The 15,348-nt window shown below is 39.5% G+C and overlaps 2 protein-coding genes across 12 annotated transcripts in view; one reads left to right on the top strand and one right to left on the bottom strand.

The window, feature by feature from the left end:
• The first annotated feature begins 6,425 nt into the window (after positions 1 to 6,425).
• LOC307183679 (uncharacterized protein) overlaps positions 6,426 to 15,348 on the top strand; it is a 53,932-nt gene continuing 45,009 nt past the window's right edge. For all 11 annotated transcript variants that reach the window (XR_013827551.1, XR_013827552.1, XR_013827553.1 and 8 more), the window contains exon 1: positions 6,426 to 6,703. Coding sequence is in view for 6 of the 11 variants with exons in the window: in XM_079916535.1 (XP_079772661.1) it covers positions 6,583 to 6,703 (121 nt within the window). In the remaining 5 variants the exon portion in view is untranslated. The remainder of the gene's footprint in view (positions 6,704 to 15,348) is intronic.
• On the bottom strand, positions 9,239 to 12,680 carry SPINK7 (serine peptidase inhibitor Kazal type 7; the record flags this gene model as incomplete). The annotated part of the gene is given in 5 exon segments (XM_079917854.1): positions 9,239 to 9,280; positions 10,696 to 10,748; positions 10,751 to 10,823; positions 11,641 to 11,666; positions 12,521 to 12,680. Coding segments are annotated over 5 exon segments (255 nt in total). The 5' UTR covers positions 12,582 to 12,680.

Below are 15,348 nucleotides of genomic sequence, written 5' to 3'. Positions count from 1 at the left end.
TACACCCTTCACCCCAAGATGTGACCTAGGCATGACCATTTGCTGGGGTTTGAGTGAAGTTTGGACATGCAGGCTTTGGTGTGTAGGTCCATGTGCATGAGGCTCTTCATGAGGCATGACAGGATTGGGAGTGGAGAGAAGAGAGATACTGCATGCAGTCCAGGAGAGAGACTGATGACCTGGGGCCAATTTCTCCCATGCCACCATATTCCAGGAAAGAATTCTAAGGAGTCTGAGAATTTTACCTTTCAACCTGAGTTATCATATTGCAATAAAGCTATTATTTGCCAAGGTAGGAGGATATAATTTTATTTAAATGTGTCTTAGCTATAAATTTTCAGTACATGGGCTTCCATCTTAATTTTTGCCCTGAGCTCCCAAATATAATGCATGGGCCTAGATATTACTCTCATTTTAAAAATGTGTTAACAACTCTAAGATGACAAGTGACTGGCTTATAATCATAAAGTGAGACTAGATTTGAGACCAGCACTCTTTGGCACATGCCTATGCCCTTTCTGCCACATGTTTCCTCTCACATATATCATGACATGGTCCTCATTTTATGAAATGGGGTTACTTCTGTTTCCATTTTCGCCACTTTTCGAGGACTCTGACTTAGAGACCTGAAATGACTGGTCCAAGGTCCCATGGCACAGCCAGTCCTTAACCCATCTTTTGACTCAAATTGGTAAGTATTGTCATATGTCATGCTTAGATGAAGAGAATATTTTCCAAGAATGTTTAACCTGGAAAAGAGAAGACTGAGTATGAACCATGAAAGTCATTTAAAATCTATGATAGCCTGTCACTAAGAAGAAGAAACAGACTTGTTCTATGTGGGCACTGCGAGACAACTAGAACCCATGGGTAGAAACTAAAGGGAGAAATAGAGATTCAACATACGGAAGAAATTTCCAACCATTCAAAGCTTTCAGTTGTCAAGTTGATGAGCTCTCCATTGCTAGAGGTGTCCAAGTAGAAGCTGTCACCGATGTTGTGAAGAGGGTTTCTGCATTTGGTATCTGGATGCCTTTGGCTTTTCTCTGAAGTCCTTTCTAGAAATTCAAAATTCCAGTACTCTAATTCTATAACCAAACGGCCTTTAGTTGAAAACCACTTCCAGGGTGAGTGGAAAAATCCAAGCAGCCTCAGGGGATGTACCTGATATCTTCAGTTCACTTCTCCCTTCTTCACCCTGCTCTGTGCCCTGGGACGTTAACTGCTGTGGACTTTATCACAGGACTGTTTACCCTGTAGCTCCTGGTTAATTCATCCAATGGAGAGTGCAGGCAGGAGATGGAGGAGGGAGGTGCCCTCCCTATAGGGTCTCCATTGACTACTTTTCTTTCAGTGTGTCAGGTTCTGTCAGATCATTTTCTCCACGGAGGGCTTCCTCTTTCTGGGTTTCCTCCTGTTTCCCCTTCAGGCCTAGGGATGGTAAGGATGTACTTCTTTTTTTTTTTTTTTTTTTTTGCGGTACGCGGGCCTCTCACCGTTGTGGCCTCTCCAACTGCGGAGCACAGGCTCCGAACGCGCAGGCCCAGAGGCCATGGCTCACAGGCCCAGCCGCTCCACGGCATGTGGGATCTTCCTGGACCAGGGCTTGAACCTGTGTCCCCTGCTTTGGCAGGCAGATTCTGAACTGCTGAGCCACCAGGGAAGCTTGCAAGTTCCTTGTTTTATGTTTGGTAGAATTTCCCATTAAAGCCATTCAGTTCTGGACTTTTATTTGCAGGAAGTTTTGTTTTTTGTGTTTTTTTGTTTTGTTTTGTTTTGTCTACAGATTCTATTTCACTTCTAGTGATTGGTCTGTTCAGATTATCTGTTTTTTCTTCTTAACTCAATTTTGGTAGGCTGTATGTTTCTAGAAAGTTGTCCATTTCTTCTGGGTTGTCCAATTTGTTGGAATATAACTGTTCATAGTATTCTCTCATGGCTTTTGTTGTAGTTCTGTGGTATCAGTGTTATTTCCCCTGTCTCATTTTTTATTCTGTTTATTTGGGTCCTCTCTCTTTTTTTCTTGCTGAGCTTGGCTAGAGGTTTTTGTTTTGTTTATCCTCTCAAAAAACCAGGTCTTGGTTTTATTGATCTTTTCAGGTTTTTTTAAGTTTCTATTTTATTTATTTCCTCTCTAATCTGTATCGTTTCCTTCCTTCTGCTGACTTTGGGTTTTGTTTGTTCTTTTTCTAATTCTTTTAGGTGGTAGATTAGGTTGTCTATTTGTGGTAGTTCTTGTTTCTTGAGGAAGGCCTGTTATTGCTATGAACTCCCTCTTAGAACTGCTTTTGCTGCATCCCATAAGATTTTGTAAGGATGTGTTTTCATTGTTGTTTGTCTCAAGGTATTTTCTGATTTCCTCTTTGATTTCACCATTGACCCACTGGTTTTTCAGTAACATGTTGTTTAGTCTCTGTGTAATCGTTTTTGGGTTTTTTTTCTCATTTCTCTTTCTGTGGTTGATTTCTAGTTTCATACCATTGTGGTCAGAAAAGATGCTTGAAATGGTTTATGTCATCTTGAATTCGTTGAGGCTTGTTTTGTGACCTAGCATGTGATGTATCCTAGAGAATGTTCCATGTGCACTTGAAAAAAAAATGGGCATTCTGGTTTTTCTTTTGGATGTAGTGTCCTGTATATGCCAATTAAGTCCAACTGGTGTTGTGTCATTTAGGATCTGTGTTGCCTTATTGATTTTCTATCTGTAAGACCTGTCAATTGATGTCAGTGGGGTGTTAAAGTCTCCTACTATTATTGTATTTCTGTCCATTTCTCCCTTTATGTCTGTTAGTATTTGTCTTATATATTTCGGTGCTCCTATATCAGTGCATATTTGTCAATGGATGTAATATTCTCTTCTGGTATTGATTCCTTTATCATTATATAATGTCCTTCTTTGTCTTTCTTTATGAACTTTCTTTTAAAGTCTCTTTTGTCCAAGTATTGCTACCCCTGCTTTTTGTCATTCCCATTTGCCTGAAATATCTTTTTTACATCCCCTCACTTTCAACTTATATGTCTTTCACCCTGAAGTGAGTCTCTTGTATGAAGCGTATTGTAGTTCTTGGCTTATCTAATCTTTGACTCTATGTCTTTTGATCCAAGCATTTAGTCCTTTGACATTTAAAGTAATTATTGATGAGTATGTGTTTATTGCCATTTTTACCTTGTTTTCCAATCGATTTTGTAGTTCTTCTTTGTTCATGTCATCTTTTTGTTTTTCCTTTTGTGATTTGATGGTTTTCTTTTGTATTACGCTTAAGTTCCTTTCTTTTTGCATTTTTGTTTGTTTTGTCAGTCTATTATATGTTTTTGATTTGTGATTACCCTGCTTTTCAAGTATGTTAACCCATAGCTCTATCAACTTGCTTTAGACTGATACTTGTATAGGTTGAAACACATTCTAAAAGGTCTACACATTTTTCCTCCCTTCTTCACATTTTGCGATTTTGAGGTCCTATTTTACATCTTTTTGCTGTTGATTATAGTTATAATTGCTTTAAAAATTTTTTTGATTGTTTCTTAGTCTGTGTACTGGTTTCTTTAAGTGATCTTCAATCCTTTTATGTATTTGCCTTTCCTATTGTGTTTTTCCCTTTCCTATAGGTTTTTGCTTCTTTTCTATTTAGAGAAGAACTTAACTATTGCTATTATGTTTAGTATTGTTGTATTCTTTTAGTTATTGCTTCTCTGGGAAATTCTTTATCTCTCCTTCTATTGTAAATCATAATTTTGGTGGGTAGAGTATCCTAGGTTGCAGGTTTTTCTCTTTCAGCACTTTGATATATCATGCCACTCCCTCTGGCCTACAAATTTTCTGCAAATAAATCAGCTGATAACCTTATGAGGGTTCCCTTGTAACTTTTTGTTTTCCTCTTGCTGCCTTTAGAATAATCTCTTTAACTTTTGCCACTTTAATTATGATGTCTTGTTGTGGGTCTTTTTGGGTTCATCTTGTGTTGGACCCTCTCTGATTCTCATATGTGGATATCTTTTCCTTCAGGTTTGGTAAGCTTTCAGCCATAATTTCTCAAAATATATATATATATATATTTAACTAATTAATTTTATTTTTGGCTACATTGGGTCTTCAATGCTGCGTGTGGGCTTTTTTCTCTTGTTGCAGATAGTGGGGGCTACTCCTTGTTGTGGTGTGTGGGCGTCTCATTGTGGTGGCTTCTCTTGTTGTGAAGCATGGGCTCTAGGCATGCATGCTTCAGTAGTTGTGGCACACAGGCTCAGTAGTTGTGGCTCGTGGTCTCTAGAGCACAGGCTCAGTAGTTGTGGCGCACAGGCTTAGTTGCTCTGTGGCATGTGGAATCTTCCTGGACCAGGGCTCAAACCCATGTCCCCTGTGTTGGCAGGCAGATTCTTAACCACTGCACCACCAGGAAGTCCTCCAAATATATTTTTGATCCCCGCTTCTCTTTCTTCCCCTTCTGGAATCCCTATTATGCGTAAGTTTGCACACTTTATATTATCCCATACATCTCGTATGTTGCTTTCATCTTCTTTTCATTTGTCTTTCTGTCTGCTGATATGATTGAATGATTTCTGTTATTCTGTCTTCCAGATCACTTATTTATTCTTCTATGAAACTTAGTCTGCTATTCATTACTTTTAGCTTGGTTTTTATCTTGGCAATTGAATTGTCTAATTTTGATTGGTTCCTCTTTATAGTTTTTAGTTCCTTGTTACACTGATCTGCATTTCCATTGATAATCTTTCTTATTTCCTTCAGCATTTTTATTACCTCCTTTTTGAACTTGGCGTCTGGTAGACTTGAGAGGTCTGTTTCGTTGTTTGTTCTTTCAGGGGATTTCTCTTGTTCTTTTAATTGGGAATAGTTCCTCTGCTTTTTCATGATACTTAACTCTTTCCCATAAACTCATAGAGACAGAAAAAGTTATCTACTATGGCCTTGAAGGGGTGTTTTTATGTGGGAGCATCCGTGTGTAGACTGTGTAAGTCTGGTATTTTTGGTGCCAGGGCTATTTTTGGTATGGATGCCAGCCAGTTCTTTCCTCAGCATGTGCTGGCCATTATCCCCTTGATAAGGGGTGTGATGGTGTTGTGGTGACCAGAGCCTGCACTGGATGATGGGAGGGGCCTCCTCTTTGTCCCGTGGCTGTCACAGCCCTGTTGAGGGTGGGGTCTCCTCCCCAGATTTTAGAGTAGAAGCCCTGAGGGTTGGTTTCATTAAGGGTCCATTGCCTTTACATGTGTGCTCTGTCCCCAAGGCGGTGAGTGCTGAAGCAAGTGAGGCCCATGTGGTCAAAGTGAACCTATGGGCTGCACGTGCAGGTGTTTGTGGTTCTGCCCAGAGGCAGCCCAATTTTGCATCCCTTTCTCCATTGTGTTTGTCCCAGACCTAGTGCTAGGCTCTGGAGGCTGGGGTGTTGTGGCTCCAGGAATCGAAGTGATTTTGCTGCTGCCTGGGACCTGGTCTGCCTCGGTGGTAGGGCTCCCCCAGGATCTGTTCACCCTAGATGTGCTTCCAGGCTGTGGTGTTACGTGGGCAGAACCAGAGTGCTCCTGCCTTGAAAGGGACCTCTGGGTACTCCTTCCCAGGTGCTGGTCATTGGGATCCTGTGATGCCACCCACTACCTGGTGAGTGTACCAACAAAGTCCACAGCTGCTAGATACACCCCTGGACCCACCCCTGACGTGTGCATACATGATGTTGATTTGCCCCATCACTAATGATGCTAACTTTAATCACTCGAGTAAGTTAGTAGCTGCCAGGTTCTCCACTGTAAAGTTACTCTTTTTTCCTTTCAAAATTAATAAATACGTTGTAATAATATTCCTTGAGATTATGTAAATATCATTTTTATTACAATTTTACTCATGCTATTAAGTGGGGCCATGTTCAAATGGGGCAAACTATAGGTAAATGTGTATAATCTTATATGTTTAAACTACATATTCTCCTTTTCACTTTCTAGTATCAATTTCTAATGAACAGAAATGTTCCCATTTCTCAAACCAAGGAAAAATACCTGAGAATTTACTGGTCATGAGACTTTAACATGCCAAGCATATTGCAAAAAAAATATGGTATATGTTTTTATGCTTTTGTAAATGTTGGAGAAGAAAGGGCATACACATCATAATCATCCCTTTCATTTCTATCAGACTTTATAATTTACAAAGCATGTACACATGCATATCTCATCTGATTCTCACAATATACAGGTTAAACTAGGGATTATTATTCTCTTTATTTTATCAGTAAGGAAAAGGATATTGCACATATAGAGTGACCTACCCATAGCTACACACCTGGTAAATGTTCAGGTTGGGGTAAGCACACAGTCTTCTATTTAAAGGTTCGTTGAGTTCTCATGAGTTGCTTGGTGGAGTTTTATAATGAAGACAATGATGATGAGGTTGATAAAGACCTCAGTGATGCAAATGTTTATGAGTACAGAGAAGCGAGTAAAACTAAATAAAATCATGTGTTCTCCAAGGCCTAAACCTGGAAATGTAAAATTTTAAAAATAAATTTACTTCACATTTGCATTTGTGATTAGATATCTGGCTTTCCAGATCCAGGCTTATAATCCAGAGCTCCAAGTATGTGGGCAAGACTGATCCCTTCCCCAAAGTTCCCAAAGAACACAGAGGTCCCAGGTCATTGGCTTGAGGAAGCCACAAGTGCATCGTGTCTTCACTGGTGCGGCAGAATGACTGTGGAAGGTGAGGAACTTATTTGCTTGTCCTACCTCTCAGGCAACTCTGTGAGATTGCTTATAGACACGGTGGGAAATAAACAAGACTATTAGAAATAGACACTTCCTGGCAGCTTTTTAGGCACAAACTGATAACCAGGAGACCCAAGCTGAGAGAGACATGCAGTAAGGCAGACTCAGTTAGGTCTCGATAGAAGCAGCTTGTCACAGAGCCACAGAATTGGCTTGAAATCATTTAACTTTAAAGCAACTGGAGTCAAAGAAACAGTTCAGGTTGAAAAATGATTTTGTTATAAATGAAAATTCCTTAGCCGTGTTTTATTTTTTCTGTTATCTTGTGTTTTAAATTTTTGTTTTATTTCAACTTCAGCCTTTCAGTACTTGGGGAAACCAACAACAGGGACTTATTTGTACCAGTGTAAATAGTCAACAGTAAGATATTAAATGGAACAACCTGCATATTTATAAACTGAAAATGAGTAACTCACTATTTTCTCATGCATAATGACTTTCAAATACAGTTCTTATGGCCAGATCACTGGGGCCACCAGCAATGATCTGGTCGTCTATAAAGAGTCACGTGTGACCATATACCTAAGTACTTATTGACACACAAAGTGAGATTATAGCTTCCAGTGACACAGTCACACACAAGCAGAGTACCGTATTCATATAAACAGGCATTTTGATTCAATCAGTGAATAGAAATAAGACCCAGAGACAACAAAAAATTTGGTTGACAGTTTTAAAAGTTCAGGACTGACTTCAGTGTTGGTTCTCAGATTTATTTATATGAAATGAATCGTATGCAGAATAATGTTAAAGATTTCTATTTCGAGGTTTGAGTTAAAAGAGAGAATTAAGAGTTGGCTTTTGAGGAGAATGGTTAAGAATTACGCTATAGAAGTAACTGTGAAAGGTAAAAATTGGGATTTAGATATAAGGTGAACATTGTTTGGATTTATGTGAAATTAGTATTTATTTCTAAATGTTGAGATATAAGCTATAAATTAGGCCTCAAACCTAGGTAAGGATTTGACTACAGAATAATATATGTGATAAAAGTTTTGGAGGTGGGTCCCAAGCTCTCTTCATTTTGAGACAAATGTCTAAAAATATAAATTTTTCTGAAGGGTGTATGTGGGTATATGTGCTCATCTGACCATCGCTGCAAAGGGATTTACAGTCAGACCTTGAGGTATGGATGTTGGAAGGCTTGAATAAATAAAAGATACTTATGGGGGCTAGAGAGAATGAGAAAAAGGTATTGAATTTAAGGAAAAGTTAGGAAAAGTTAAAAGAGCAATAAAAAAATCACAGAGAAGGAATATATAGAAAGAGAAAAAAATAAGATAGAGAAAAGGAAAACTATTTGATAGGAAAAAGGAAATGAAAAGGAAGGAGAAAGAGTGGTCTTTTGTTTTTCTTCACTACTCAGCATTTCTGGACCAATATTTCTTCTCTTTTGTGCACTTACATACTGGTTCTTCATGTCTATGATTGGGTTGAGAAGGTGTGTCAGAAACATCAAAGGCTGAGAATTATTAGATTACTGAGCGTCTTACTGTGATTAACAGATTGGAGTCAAATATTGTGAGCTCAGTGTTAAGCATAGATTTGAGTTAAACACTATGAACTGGCTAGGTTTATGGATAAATTATGCATTTAACATTAGGATTAGAGGGTTGGGAGTCTAAAATCATGGGTCGGTATTTATTAACATGGAATAGCTGACGTTGGTGGCACAATTAGATTGATAATTAAAATAATAAAGGTGGTTCAGAGCTGTGTTAAATTTAGAGTAGCATTTACAAGTGTGCCCTACTCCCTGAGTAGAGTCACACAGCATCGTTGTTAAAACAGACTGGTATGTCAAGTAAAGAAGACTTGGAATTAGTTTCATTAGAACAATTAGAAAATAAATTACCCAAATAGTGTCTCTTTCATTGCAGATGAAAATTTTTTTGCCAATTCTAAAAATATACTTTTTAAACCTTAGGATTAAGTTAGATTGTTTAAGCTGTGTCAGAAAGTTCCCTGGTTTATTTTGATAATTTTTGCTATAAAATTATTACTATAAAAGGTATTTATGGAATAAGTTTGTAGTTATGAAGGCATGTCATTCCTAAAAAAATTTATGACCATTGCTCTTGGTGTTATACATATTTTGCTCTTTATGTTGCATTTAAAATGGGTTTTTATCTTTTGATCTGTTAAGGTTACTAGGTAGATGATAGTTCTACAAAGTTTTTAATAAGCGTAATTATTTTATTTGATACTTAGACCTCAACAACGAATTGTTAGAATTTCATTGTACTTTTTAGTTTATTTTGACATGTTTGTATTTGTCAGTCAGTGAGGTGGGGAGTCTGAAGGAGAGTGCAACTTTCTCCACCCAGCAAAGATGACACTGAATCTGTGTCTGCTCCCTCCCTACCAACCCCATCCCCTGGGAACCTGTGCCAACATGAGGGAAAAGGCCCAGGGATGATGAAGATGACAGTGACGGTATCCTTGCTCTGTAATCACGTCTGTGGAGAAGTTAACATCTTCCTTCACGAAGAAACTGAACTTTTTCAGTACTCTTCCTATGGGAACAACACAGTTAACAGGATTCATTAACACAAGAGGAAATTTTATACAATATTAGAGCTGAAAGGAACTATAGAGATTATAGGCAGAACCTCATCTTACAGATGAGGAAAATGAGTCCCTAAAAAGGAATGTCCTGGCCTCGGGCAGTTCCTGACAGAGGCAGAAGCAGAATGTCCCTAGACCAGTGACACTTCCATCCCACCTGCTGCCTCCACTTATCCCAGAGCCCAGACTGATCACCCAATGTGTTAAAACAAAAAAGAAGGAGGACTTCTGACAAGGAAAGCTGAGGTGGGCTTCCCCTCAGCCTTTTCTGGTCAGCAGGGCCTGTGATGAGGCTGGATCCTGCACTAGTGAGGAGAACTTCCACCACATGTCCCCTTCAGTGTCCTTGGACACAGGCTGGTTTCTAGGCTGAGGACCCAGTGTCTGTGCACATTAGAGAATCTTCCCTTTTGTGAAATAAAAGTTCCTGAGTAGGAATCGGTATGTAGACATATCCTTCTGGGCTCAGGCCCTAACTCCGTATTTTAACTTGGTAAGATAGTCACAAAGATGAAAAAACACAAGATCTGAGATAAGTGGCCAAAATCCAGTGGTCTAAAAGAGAGTTAACAGTGAGCAAAGGGGACTTGGTGTTAAGATAGCAAATGCTGAGTTGCCTGTTTTGTACCAAAGAAGTGACATCTGCCTGGTTGTTATTGCCTTCCAAAACCCTGTGCAGGCCAAACAAAATACTTAAAACATGTTCATGGGATTCTGGTCCAAGTACTGACAGCTTGTATTCCCCTATTTTAGATCAAAGAAAATATAATCTTTGTGGTAGCCTTATCCTCCCTGTCTCCCTAAGGCTGCAGATATTTAGAGCCACTAGGAAATTGAGGAGGTAAAGACCCTCTGGCTACAGTTTATCTAAGAATCATCTGTTGAGTCTCTTAGAAGTCATGTAAGATAGTGGTTTTCAATTTTTTAGTGTGGGATTCAGAACCCTTTCTTCCAATAAGAAATTATTTGGAACTCTACTCCTTAAAATAGTCCAAAGCTGGTTGGGGTTGGAGACCAACCCAAACGATCCCCTTAACCTCTTTGGTGGCTCCTGCCTTGCCTCTATGGAACCTCTGGGCTCTGGGGACAGCAGTTTGGAAGCTCATGGTCTTGTTAGTTGAGTCTAACAAGACTCAACTCTTTCAGTTGACAGACAGGAATTAGAGGTTCTGTCATGGAGGGACCAGTCCAAGCTGGCAGAGCAGGTGGCTCAACCCTAATCTGACTGTGAGGCAGCAAGTTTTCTATCTCTCTGGGTGGGCAGAGTATAGCTTCTGGAGAGTTAAGCAGGCTTGTGGAAAGAGGAGAAGATTGCAGTGGAGGACGCTGCCCTAGATGCTTTTTCTTCCCATGCAGTACTCCCAAGCTCTCAATACGCAAGTGGCATTCATTCCCATAGGTGATGTAGTCAGACCACAAACAGGCAGGTATGTGATGGGGCAGGGGATGGCCACCACTGGGTGCTTCTCATAAATGCTGCAGTCTACCTGTGACAGTCACAGGAGGATGTCCTGCTTTTCTCCTGGTCCTCAAGCTGGGCTACCCTGGCTTCTCCTGGACAGGAAGCACAGTACCATCTTGGAAGTCCCAGCTCCAATATTCTGATGCTGCTGTGGCTACTTCTATTGATAATAATATGACCACTCTGACAAATACTAGTACTACCAGCACCACTTCTATTATTTATTTATATGTGTGTGTGTGTGTGTGTGTGTGTGTGTGTGTGTGTGTGTGTGTGTGTGTGTGTGTGTGTGTGTATACATATGTGCATTTCTTTGCCAGGCATTAAACTTAAATCTTACATGAATTTTCTTTGTTTAATCTTCGGAACAACTGAATAGGGTAGGTTCTACTATTACCCCTATTTTACAGATGAGGGAAATTTGGGCTTAAAAAGAGAACTTGTCTAACATAAAAGCTGGTAAGAGGTAAAGCTGGGATCTGAATCCAGAGTCTGTGCAGTTAACCAAGGTAAATGTCTCTTGCCTCTCACATGTTATCCCTTCCATGAAGACATTACCATCTTCTCAGCTAGAAGTCCTCTCCTGCTCTTTCTTAATTCTGGAAAATTTTCTTTAGGCTGTGGTTATTTACATATATGTATGTCATATTTCTTCAGCTGCCTTCTGAAAAGCAAAGGCAATTTATCTGTGGCTGCCTTCCCTTTCACCCCCCCAAGCATACTGAATTAATCTTACATATATATTTCATAAGTATTTGTTGGCTAAATATAGTAAATAGGAAATTAAAGTAAAACTAAATAGGAAATTAAACTGAAATTAAAGTGTGGTTCAATATACTCACTGTTTTTAAAGGCAGACTGGCAGCTTCTGAAAGAGATATACAGTTGGAAATGTTAAAAATAAAGCAAAGTTGTGATGTCTCATTAATTAACAGAAAGTCTGTTGATTGAGACTCTGTAGTTCTCTGGTGATGAGTTTCAGCACCTACCCCGTCCTTTCACAAAACCCAGCTGTTTGCTGAGGAAGCCAAATGGCCAATAGGTTAGGTAAGCCTTGGTTCAAGTAAGAGAATCATCCAAAGTTCCTCCGTTTATTGACCATGGGACGTTTTCTGGAGTTCATCGTGTTTCTGATAATGTTTTACATCAGATAGCAATAAAAATATTGCAGTCACCACTTCTAAGAGCCTGAAGCACCATCTTTGATATTCTCCCCCTCCTAGTCGATATAAAGGAATGTAATGGAATATCTCCAAGGCATCAGAATCTTATTTAAGTAATTTTTCACTGTTTAAAAGTTTAATTGTTGACTCCTGGGTTTTGGAGAATCATGCTTTATATCAATCCTCCTGTATTGATTTGGAGAGAGATCCAAGTTTCTCTGAGTCTTTGCACTGAGTAGTATCTAATAGCACCAGCAATTTCTAGTGTCCTAATAAAATGGAAGACTTACGAAAAAATAAGGCTTTTCTGGTTTTTTGGTTTTTTTGGTTCCATGAATGGAAATAGAAATCCTTAAAAGGAATGCACTAGATCCAAATCCCTCAACTCCAGGTGGGACATAAGTGTCTCCTTTTCCAGGCCAGGGCTGTTTCTGTTACAAACCAGTATACTTTAAATCCACATGACAAGACATTTCTCTGAGATGTTCACATCCTATGAGGGGCTATTTCAGAGAACAAGCTTAATGGCTATACAGGGCACTATCTACCCTTAACTTACCTGAGCAGGTGCAGAGATGGGCCACTGTACAGAACAGAAGGAGATCCCCAATGATCTTCATGATGGAGATGGCTGTGATTCAGAGGCTGCTCAGGACCGTCACAACAACTGCATCAGCCATACCCTAGGAAAGGGGCATGTTTATAAGGCAATGCTTGGTTTCTCCACCTTTCCTGTGAGGTCATCCAGAGTCAGTGTTGGCTCTGAGAGGCTCTCAAAGCACAGTGTCACACCCTGGGTGGTGATACAGTCCTTGTCACTCAATTGCTACTTCCTGTCTGACCAACAGATTGATTATGCAAGGTGAGAAGTATTTTTCTGTCTGCTCTAGAGATGGGGAATGTTGTTACTTAGATTTCCAAACCTCATATAGTAGAAGAGATTAAGTATAGGCTGCTTGGCCTATTTACGAAATAAATGAAAATATCAAAATTTCTTTATTTCACCAAAATAGAGGATATTAAACTCAGATCAGACAGGTTACACTTAGGTTTATATTTTGGCTCCTGGGAAAATGTTGTTTTATTTTCGAGGCAATAAACCCATGAAGCAAGCTGGGATATAGTGGAAGGACTAGTGACCTTAGCACTTATGAGGCTTGGAGAAAGGCATTAACATTTTCTAGCTGTGTGATCTTGGGGAAGTCAGTTGTGCCATGAGCCTATATCAGTTAGGAAGAGCTGGTTATGTTGTGGTAACATATAATCCCAAGACTTCTGTGACTTAAAACAGTACAAGTTGATTTTTACTCAAGCTATACATGTATGGTGGTCAGCTGATGGTGCCGCATGCCTTCAATGGATTCCAAGTAGACAGGGTAGTCACCATTTGGAATATTGTTCATTGTCAAGGTGAAGTGAAGATGCATTCCTGAGGATTTCCATTTACAGCAATTGAATATTCCATCTCAGAAGTGGCACCAGTGTCACTCTCCTTCACTGTCATGTGGATGTGGCCTGGCCTAACCATAGAGGTTACTGGGTACAGTGTTACCTTGTCTCTCTCTCTTTTTAAAAAAAATTATTTATTTATTTTTGGCTGTGTTGGGTCTTCGTTTGCTGTGCACAGGCTTTCTCTAGTTGCATTGAGCAGGGGCTACTCTTCGTTGCGGTGTGCAGGCTTCTCATTGCGGTGGTTTCTCTTGTTGCGGAGCACAGGCTCTAGGCACATGGGCTTCAGTAGTTGTGGCATGCAGGCTCAGTAGTTGTGGCTCCCGGGCTCTAGAGTGCAGGCTCAGTAGTTGTGGCACATGGGCTTAGTTGCTCCGCGGCGTGTGGGATCTTCCTGGACCAGGGCTTGAACCTGTGTCCCCTGTGTTGGCAGGCAGATTCTTAACCACTGACCACCAGTCTTGAAAACCGGAATGGGAAGAACTGGAAATAGTTGGCAAACGACACAGAGACCACCCCAGAGCCTTAGTTTCATGCCATGTCAAGTGGGACCTATTGCTAGCCCCAATAGAGTTCACATAATTGGAGTCTTTTACATGAAAGTCTGTTTTCAAGTGCAGTGCATGTAATTGTTGCTGTGATTGTTATTATTATTATTGACAGGCCAAGAGTCTCCGCTGTGAGTTGCTGACATTAGATTTTAAACTGTATTTTCCAAGCACAGTTATCCAAATGTCTGTTATTTATCTTTTGATCTTGAGGACATATGTATGAAAACCTGGGGGAAGGCAGTAGAGTCTGCTTCACCAGTGCTTTGCTTGGCAGGCTTATTGTAGTACATTCTGAAGCATAACACATACAAAAGATAATAAATGACATTGCATGCCTCCCTAAAATTTACACTTTTACCTCTGTTTGGGGAGCAGTATAATCTCTTAGTTAAGAATATGTGCATTGGGACTTCCCTGACGGTTTAGGTGGTTTAGTCTTAGTGGTTAAGACTCCATGCTCCCAATGTAGGGGGCATGGGTTCGATCCCCAGTCAGGGAACTAAGATCCCGTACGCCACATGGTGCAGCCTTAAAAAAAAAGTGTTCATTGAGTCCCATGGATCTTATTTGCAATCTTGTTTCTAATAAATGTTGGCTGTGTGACTTTGAGTGCATAAGTTAAGTTCTGATATTTTAGTTTCCTCATCTGTAACATAGAAATAATACCTCACAGAGTGGTTTTGAGTGTGAAATACAATTATATATATATATATATATATATATAAAATGTGTCTATAAATAGGTAAAATCTCTGGTGTGTGTGTGTTTGTATATCAGATGCTAAGATCATAATTAGAGCTTGATATAGGGTAACTAATGATATGGAATGTTATATTCATGACAACTGATTGAGGGAGGAATTTTTATTATCCAGTTTTATCAGTGAGTAAGTTGAGGCTCAGAGGATTTAAGTAATCTTCCCAAGATCATGATACCAATTAATGTAGGAAACTATTAGGTTCAGTCACGGAAAAAAGGGGAAGTGAATGTTCTAATAAAGAGAGTGAATTATAAGCTTTATTGTTTACTGTGAAAGTTTGAAGAGAATGAATACTGAGAAAAAGCCATTATATTTCAAGAAGAGGTGTTTTGTTGCAGTTTAAAATGCAATTTTAGCTAAAAGGATTGGGAATGGAATCAAAGGGTGATCAGGATGAAGTGGAAAGATAGGGTTATTTTTTTTTAGATGTTTGATAGTCAGAGGAGAAGAATGGAAAAAACAAAGGCTTCAGCAAGATCTAGGATGGACTGAGCATGTCTTAAAGACAAAGGGAAGAAGAAGAAATTTAAGGTAACATGATGGAGGGTGTCTAATTAGAGGAGTATAGAAAAGTAAGAAATAAGATTAAGAGCACAAGTGTAACACCATTCCCTATGACATGGAAGA

Source organism: Stenella coeruleoalba (genome assembly GCF_951394435.1).
Source record: "Stenella coeruleoalba genome assembly, chromosome: 3".
NCBI lineage: Eukaryota > Metazoa > Chordata > Mammalia > Artiodactyla > Delphinidae > Stenella > Stenella coeruleoalba.
The sequence above is the reverse complement of the archived record's forward strand: the minus strand, read 5'-3'. Positions and strand labels throughout refer to the sequence as shown.